Source organism: Drosophila guanche, unplaced genomic scaffold (assembly GCF_900245975.1).
Source record: "Drosophila guanche unplaced genomic scaffold, DGUA_6, whole genome shotgun sequence".
Classification (NCBI taxonomy): Eukaryota; Metazoa; Arthropoda; class Insecta; order Diptera; family Drosophilidae; genus Drosophila; species Drosophila guanche.
Genome location: NW_022995745.1, coordinates 469,775 through 477,903, shown reverse-complemented (window position 1 = coordinate 477,903; position 8,129 = coordinate 469,775). Strand labels below are relative to the sequence as shown.

Genomic DNA, 8,129 nt, shown 5'->3' with positions numbered 1-8,129 from the left:
TTGTCCTTTTACCGGCATGCTGCTTGTTCTCTGCAGCTCTTTCTCGCTCTTTCTCTCTCTCTCTCTTTGCCTGGGCGGCAGCCCTACCCGACCTTCTCTTCTTGGGTATCCATGCTGAAGGTTAAAGAGCTTTAAGTGCCGTTTCTAGCACTTTCTAAAAGCCTTTGGTACATCTCAATTCACGATTTGTTCTGTTTGTTTGTTTGTGCGTTTTTCAATTGGTTGTAATTCTTCGTGTACACACTATTGATGGTCATGTCGAAGGAACGTTTGATTGATCAAGGTCTGAGTACTATTTCAATTTACCAGGCAATCAGGCCGCGGCTCAAACTCATGTTGAGGTAGCAGCCGTGGATGGGGTATGTACGGTGCGGTGTTTCTTGTAGCATCAATAAGGAAAACTACTGCGAGAATGTTTGTAATTTATGATGATGAAAACTGTTTTGCTGTGCTTGTCTTGTCTTTGTTTTTTTCTTGCCATTTCCAAGTTCTATGATTTATGTACTTGTATGCATGTTTTTTGCCAGAACACACCTGCGTCATATTTTGGGTTACGTGACGCAAATCTAGCCCCAGCGCCATGATAAGAAACAATTAGATTTTCGTTTAAAACTTAAACGAAAGTAAGTTCCCGTAATTTCCCCATATTTCAGCTCCCCATGTGTAATATTTCTCCATTTGGGGTCTGCTTTTCAAAGCACCTTCGTGCGCTGTTGCATGTGATTTTGGATCCCATTGACCATAGAGCATCGATTTGAATACCTTATTTTAGATTTATTGGGTCTCACCCAACTGATAGCAAAGGCAAATGGGCAACACACAAAAGCCAAATAGGAAAACGTGAAACGAAAAGAAAAGAAACGTAAACAAATCGAATGAAAATGAGAACAAGAACGAGGCGAACAACAGACAGACCGTGGACGGTATCAGGTATGGAAAGTCGAATGCCTCTGTGTCGAAAAATGGGGCAAGGCAAGGGCTTACGCTCTTACCCGCTGCGATTATTCAATAATTTAAAATATTTGAATTTGTGAAAACGTTTCTTGTAGCGCCATCTGGCGTCTTTTAATATCAGCAATTTTAAGTGATATGGCCACCATGTGGCAGAATTGACGGCAACATTTGGTTATGAGTTTAGAATTCCAATTGTTAATGATTAACTCATCCTGAATTATCAATGCTCGATGAAAGCACCAGTAGTTAGAAACGGGTGCTTGAGTGGGTTAAATTAATATCTTTGCTCAGTACATTTGCGGTATAACATAATTTGCATGGCCCAGCAGCATGCTGCAAACAGTGAGCAGCACTGTTCCCCAACATTTGGCAACCTTTGGAATAAGCAACATTAGTACCCTTGGAGGGATGTATATCCTTGAATTGAGGAAATTTTGGATATCTTTGGAACCAATCAAGCAAAAACAAATCAATTTGTGTTGGTGAGCCGTCTCAACAACATTTTGCAGATTATAGGTTAAATAATTTACATACATTTACATACTGAAGAAAAAGCTCCCTTGCTTCCAGAAGGCCGATTTCAATGAAAAATTCAAATGCACATTTGTAAAATACAAGGTCATAAGGTTAACAATCCAATAAAAATTAGTATTTAAAATAAGCCAACTTTATGGTTCATTCGGATCAAATTATTGTTTCAGTGTTTAAAGTGTTTGCAAGCTAGTAATATCAAATAGAACATCAAAATCGAAGAATATGATTTAAGACCACGGTATATTTACGGTGGGTATTTTGAAATCGAAAAGTATATTTTGGTATATTTTCGACGCCCTGACGGTATATTTTATCGATCATTTCGCGGTCACATTGGTCACTAGTCGCTATGCAAAAATCGGTAAGCACAAAAAAAAAAAAAAAAAAATTGACGCTGCGTGCCCCCAAAAAAAGCACGATAAAGGCAAGATATAGATAATGTGGGTGTACTTTGGTAGCGCTTACTCACTGCTCGTTTTGTTCTGTTCCGTTCTCCCCAATGCAGCCGCAAGTGAAGCTGTTGGCCTGGCTGCTCCTGCTGCCGGTGTTCTGCTTGGTGCAGCCGGCGAATGGCTACGACAAGGAGATGACCGTCTATGTGGATGCGCGCAAGACGGAGTGCCTGTACCATAGCGTCAAGCAGGGCGAGACGATTGACTTCGAGTACCAGGTGATCGATGGCGGGCACGGGGATCTGGACATCAGCTTCACCCTGCTTGATCCCATTGGCCTGGTGATAGTCAGCGACTTCAAGAAGCCGGAGAACATGCACCGCCACGACGTGGAGAAGGAGGGCGACTACCGTTTCTGCTTCGACAACAGCTTCAGCATGATCAACCGCAAGACGGTATTCTTCGAGCTGATTGTGGAGCGTGAGGGCGATCAGCATCATGGGGATACGCAGTGGAACGAGGACCTGGCCGATCTTACGCCCGACGAGTACTACGACATGAAGGTGCAGGACATCATGGACTTTATCGGTCGCATTCGCCTGCAGCTGAACAAGGCCCGCCAGCTGCAGGACATGCTGCGCTCCCACGAGGCCCGCGACCGCAATCTGGCGGAGACGAACTTCCAGAAGGTCAACCACTGGTCAATGCTCCAGATCAGTGCCATGATTGGCGTCGGCCTCATACAGGTCTTCATGCTGCGCAGCATCTTTGAGACGCACGGCCGTATGCATCATCTGTGGCGCAAGCTGGGCATTTGATGCAGCTTCGACGAGAGAGCAATACGGTGAAGAGTTTACCAAAGATGTGCGAGAGCTCCAGCTCCAGGTGCAGGTCCAACAGCATTTCCAACTTTCATTTGGACATTTTCAATGCCAATTAGTATGTAAAAAGCCCCCCGCTTGCCATGCCATCATCCTAGTATATAGAAACATACAAACAAACATATTTATTGAACATTGAGACATATTCTCTATATATAAACATATATATATATAGAGTGTACCAACGTGTGTGCTTGCGTGCGTGAGTGTGTGATTGTGCTGTGCAGGAGGCATTGTTAAACAAAAGCAATTTGTAATTCTAAGAGCAATACTAAGCAATTCTAAGGTTATAAAGTCAATTAAACAAAACAAAACAAAGCGAAATGTGTCTGACTTGTGTGCTGCTGCAGCAAGTATCCATTTTATCCATTCAAATTGGAGTGCATTCTGCCCCTGCATTGTTCCCTGCCCTGCCCACGAGCGCCTGCCATTAGCTCTACCAATCTGCTTCCATGCCAGCTCCCAACTGCTTGGTGCCCAGCACCAGAGGAAACTTTAATCTTGGTTTTTTTTTCAACAGTTTTTTTTCCATTTAATTCACTAAAAAAAAATTAAGCCAATCCAATCCACATTATTACTAGCATGGTGTTTATTACTGACATTTCCAGCTGGAAATGCTCGCCTGCAACGGGCAGTGGTTGTGTGTGTGGAGTGGCAGCTGCAGCAACCTGCACTCCGCACGCAGCAGCAGCTTAGTGGCCTGGCCCGTGGTTGTTTGTTTGTGTGTTGGAGGGTAAAGGATTAACAGCAGAGACCAAGTGCTGATCTAGGCAGCCTTGTTTAGGCGCTTCTGGCGCTCCAGCAGACGACGCTCACGCTCAAACTCCTTCATGCGGAGGACATAGTCCTCGTATTCGCAGGTCAAGTACTCGTGCTTCTCGTGCGCACATTGGTAGACGAAGGGGAACTTGTCTGAGCGGCAGGCCTGGTAGGCGATCAGCTTGTGGGCACAGTAGTCGCGGTTCTCGAGCGGCAGCTTCACCGACTCCATCTCCTCCTGGGTGGCGATCATGACGCGCTCCTTGCGCGACTCAAATCCCAACATTGGATCGAATGAGGGCACCACGTCCGGACCGGGTGTCACATCTGGCTTCAGATAGTGATTCACAGCGTTGCCCATCCTAGGGGTAAGACAAACAACATCGGTTAGGGCATGCAAAAGCATTCAAAATCACACATATTAATTACGTAAAATGTTTTCTCGTCGATTTTGTTGCGGCTCTGCTGTCAGTACTCTGCTTCTTCTTCGCCTTTGACAGCTGCTGCACAGTGCTGCCAACCTGTGCAACTGGTCAGAGTGGTATCGATACATTAAACAGTTTTTTTGAATTTGTCATCTGCAGTTGGCAGGACATGAAGGGTGCAATTTGTGAACATACGACGAAGACAAGGAAAAGTCAATAATATTTAAAGACTTCATATCCTGGCTTACCGCTGAGGGAAGTTTAACATTATTTTAAGTTCAGCAACAACCAAGGTGGTTAGGGGTGGCTCCTTAAGTTCGTGTACAGTGACTGGGGCTGCTAACAATCGATAGTCGCACGTAACATCGAATGGCGGCTTAAACCATCGATATATCGACATTTGCATCGAAAAGTTTTAAAATGTTGTTCTGCTTGCCCCTGCTGCAAGTGTGTGTCCGCGGAGTGCAAATGGCAAATGGCGTAGGCGATAGTTAAGTTCAAGTTTTAGCAATATTTTATTAGAATGCCAATGCCAAATAGTTAATTCTTAGTTGTTTAATTCAATTTTTTTTTGTTCGTAAACTCTGTGCAATAAATTAGCCAAAGAAAAACAAAACCAAGTTCGCAACTAATTTTCGCTTGTTAAACGCTAACGGTACGGTCTCTTCGGTACGGTACGGTTGCCTGCTGCCTACGCAGTTCGTTTTTACAAAGGTGTATATATATATATAAAGATATCTATATAGAGAGAAAAATATCGATTTGACCGCGCCGACAGAAAAATGCCCGCAAATATGGTGGGACTATTGAATCCCATGAAGTATGGTGATCATTTCTACGAGTTGTTTACAAACCAAACACGCAGGTAATCCTAATAAGTCCAAAGGACAATGGCTTTATCCCTCTTTTGCTGCTGTGGCGTTGAAAAATCGATCCAACCACCGCCAGCCGCAGCCGCAGTCGCAGTTGCTGCACTCTCCACCGCCCTCCTCCCTCCGCCGGCTTCAATCAACCCCTGACAAACGGGGATGGGGATGCGAAAACGGGGTTGAAATGAGTCGCCGCCCGGCGGCCCATTCAAAAATCGGCTCGACAAGTGGGCAGCACCGCTGCATCAGCTGACCCGGCTGCGCGCCATCTGCTGGCTTCCCACTTGCTGCCGATTTTGGTGTGAGTGTGTGTTGTTGTTTGTGTTGTGTTTGTTGCCATCCCATCCGAGAGAGAGAGAGAGTCGAGACAAGACGAGAGCGAAGAGACCGCGACCTGCATCACTCTTTCAAATTCCAATTACCGTTGGTTCATCGTCCGATTGCAAATGTATCGAGTGCGCCGTGCAGTCCCGTTACTTAAATGCAAGTCTGAATCCATAGGAATGTCCCACGCTTTTTTTTTTGTTTGGCCCACGCACATTTGTTTAATCGATACTCCACCTCCCCTCTTGGCCTCCCACGCAGACGAACCCACAATGAGAGGAGAACCCTCACCAAGCGCAAAAGCCGCAAGGAGAAGTCAGCGGCAGCGATGGCGGCCGCTGCTGCCGCCGCCGTGTTGGATGGGAATCCTGGCGGCATTGTCAATCCCCTGGATCCGCCGCTGGTCAAGGAGCAGCTGTTGATCATGCCCTCGTTCCCGGCGGGTCACATCGAGATAGAGCCGAACGCCTCCAAGTTTGCCGTCTTTTCGGCCATTCGCACCGCAGTCCTCGAGGCGGAGACGCGTTATGCCCTGCTGCAGGAGGGCGGCGGTGCCGGCCGGGAGGCTGGCATGGGCCTGAAAAAGTGGGCCGCCAACTTGGACTCGTCCTGCTGTCTGCTGTGCGCCGCCAGCTGCCTGGCCAGCAACATTCTGGACTGCACATGTCACGCTCAATTGGCGCTCGCTGCCGGGGCGCTCGGCGGTGGCGCAGGGCCCGGCATTGCGCCGGGCGGCGCTGCCATCGCTGGCCTCATCGGTGTGGTGATCGGCCCCGGCGGACCGGGTGGCTCCAGCGACAAGCGCAACCGGCGCGATAGCGCCAACAGCGATGCGGACTCGGACACCGAGGAGCCCACCGAACGGGAGCCCGTCTATGCCACCGTTCCGCTCATCGTGGGCGCCGGACTGCGCAGTCTGTTCGAGCTGATCGCCGACGCCCGCCACATTCAGCCGCTGCTCTGCACCAAGGCGCTCAAGGCCCTGCTCGACGTTATCCAGGGCCAGCAGCCCGAGTCCTTCAAGATGGAACCGGAGGAGCTGATCAATCCGCTGTACGATCTGCTGCTCGATCTGGCCACCATGCCGGCGGCTCTGAATTCCACAACTGGCGCCGAGGCCAACTGGTCGGCCATGGCCTGTGCCGCTCTCCTGGGCCTGTGCATTGCCCGGGGAGACACGGGCAAGATGCTCAAAGCGATTGCCGCCATGCTCATGTCACCGCGGCAGCTCTCGGCACAGATTGTCCAACTGCCGGCAGTGCTGGCCGCCCTGCAGCACACGGTGATCAGTGCGGCGCTGAACAAGCCCACACGGCCGGACTTTCATAGCCACGGAGTGCCGCACAATTCCCTAATCGATGAGGTGAGTCGCCCATGCCTCAGCCCCATTCTGTGGCTTTGTTTTATGTGTTCTTGTTCTTGCTTTTCAGTTCCCCTTGAAGCTGCCTGAGGTGGGGCCCGGTGGCCCCGAAACGGCCCCAGCCATGGCCTGCGACGGTGTCTTCTTGTATCTGCTGTACGATGGATATCTGCTGAAGATCGGCACTGGCTTTGGGGGCTCCTACAAGGGGCATGTGTACGCGCAGAACGATGACTTTACGCGAGAGCGAAACGCCTGGCTGGGCTACAGTGCGGGGCATTTGTATTTCAGAAGGAATTGTCGCCGCAACACGGGCGATCAGCTGCAGCTGGTGGGCCTCGACACGCTGGCCCTCAAGTCGATGAGCCCCCTGAACATGCTGCCCATGCGCGAGGGCATCAACTATGTGCTCTTCACCGACGACGACTCACTCCATGCCATCTGCAGCAACCGCGACGTGAGTGTGGCGCAGCCCTGAAACGTTCAAGCTCCATTCTTTAACCTTTGTTTTGCGCAGGACACGCTGGTGGTGAAGAAGCTGAATCTGTACCACAACAGCTACAGCAGCGAGCCGCAGCCGTTTGAGCTGCCGCTGCAGCTGGCACGCAAGAAATTCCGCACTCTGGGCTACGCGGCCTTCGAGGACGATCTGCTCAACCAGCATCAGGTGCAGCGCATTCAGTCGTCGCACAACAGCTTTGAGCCCAAGCTGCCGGCCACCTGTCGCGACGCTGATGTCGATGTGCTGGGCATGGCCTGCGGCAAGGAGTTCGGCCTGGTGCGGGCCAGCAACGGACGCGTCTACTACTACGGCAAGTCGACGGCGCTGGGCCTCAAGTGCGTGGGTCGCACGCCCTCGCTGAAGCTCACCGAACTGATCATATCAAAGGCGGCGCACATTGTCCATGTGGCCGTCGGGCACGATGGCATCCATGCGCTGCTGGTGAACGACGATGGGACCGTCTTCTTTGCCGGCACAGCACGGCGCGGCGAGGATGGGGACACCAGCAAGAACCGTCGCCAGCCGAAGGCCGTCAAGCCCAAAAAGATGACCAAAATCGATGGCCATGTGGTGGTGCATGCCGCCTGCAACAATGGCACCTCGGCGTTCGTCACCAAGGCGGGCAAGCTGATTATGTACGGCAAGGACACGGCCCACTGCGATGCCATGGGCTTTGTCACCGAACTGCTGGACCAGCACATCACCAAGGTGGCGCTGGGCAAAGCCCATTGCGTGGCCCTCAATGCCAAGGGGCAGCTCTTCTCGTTCGGCCTCAACAACAAGGGCCAGTGCGGACGAATATTCAATAAGCTGCAGCCCGTCAAGGATGTGGCCTCCTCCTCCTCGGCCGCTTCCTGCTTTGCCGCCCTGCTGCCGCCCGATAAACGCTACAAATTGGACCTCTCCGCCCTGTGCGACTACGACGATCACAGTCTGGTGCAGGGCCAGTGTCGCGTTTGCATTGTCTGCCGCGAGTGCACAGGCTACAATGTCAGCTGCGTCTCGGCGCTGAATGTGCCGCTCGAACAGCGGCTGGCGGGCAGCATTTGCCCCTGTGGGCATGGCGATGCGGGCTGCGCCAAGTGCGGTCTGTGTGCCACATGCATTGCCCTGCAGGATAACGATAATG

General features: G+C 50.9%; 3 protein-coding genes across 6 annotated transcripts in view; 2 read left to right on the top strand and 1 right to left on the bottom strand.

Moving 5' to 3' along the window:
* The first annotated feature begins 1,808 nt into the window (after nt 1-1,808).
* Nucleotides 1,809-3,079, top strand: LOC117581023 (transmembrane emp24 domain-containing protein 5). Of its 2 annotated transcripts, none has more exons than XM_034267851.1 (2): nt 1,809-1,849; nt 1,994-3,079. In XM_034267851.1, the coding sequence occupies exons 1-2, from the start codon at nt 1,838-1,840 to the stop codon at nt 2,696-2,698; spliced, it is 717 nt and encodes a 238-aa protein (XP_034123742.1). In that variant the 5' UTR covers nt 1,809-1,837; the 3' UTR covers nt 2,699-3,079. The 2 variants fall into 2 exon arrangements, with proteins under 2 accessions (XP_034123742.1, XP_034123741.1); XM_034267850.1 differs by having other exon boundaries at nt 1,830-1,912.
* Nucleotides 3,080-3,266: 187 nt separating this feature from the next.
* On the bottom strand, nt 3,267-4,044 carry LOC117581026 (NADH dehydrogenase [ubiquinone] 1 beta subcomplex subunit 7). The gene is made up of 2 exons (XM_034267855.1): nt 3,950-4,044; nt 3,267-3,882 (listed from the first exon to the last, which is right to left on the bottom strand). Exon 2 carries the CDS (start codon nt 3,879-3,881, stop codon nt 3,528-3,530), a length of 354 nt encoding a protein of 117 aa, XP_034123746.1. The 5' UTR covers nt 3,882; nt 3,950-4,044; the 3' UTR covers nt 3,267-3,527.
* A 336-nt stretch (nt 4,045-4,380) lies between these two features.
* Nucleotides 4,381-8,129, top strand: part of LOC117581008 (E3 ubiquitin-protein ligase highwire) — a 40,111-nt gene continuing 36,362 nt past the window's right edge. For 2 of the 3 annotated variants that reach the window (XM_034267817.1, XM_034267816.1), the window contains exons 1-4: nt 4,381-4,810; nt 5,400-6,501; nt 6,569-6,955; nt 7,016-8,129. In XM_034267817.1, coding sequence (XP_034123708.1) covers nt 4,728-4,810; nt 5,400-6,501; nt 6,569-6,955; nt 7,016-8,129 — 2,686 coding nt within the window. In that variant the 5' untranslated portion in view covers nt 4,381-4,727. The remainder of the gene's footprint in view (nt 4,811-5,399; nt 6,502-6,568; nt 6,956-7,015) is intronic. The other variant, XM_034267818.1, reaches the window with a different exon arrangement.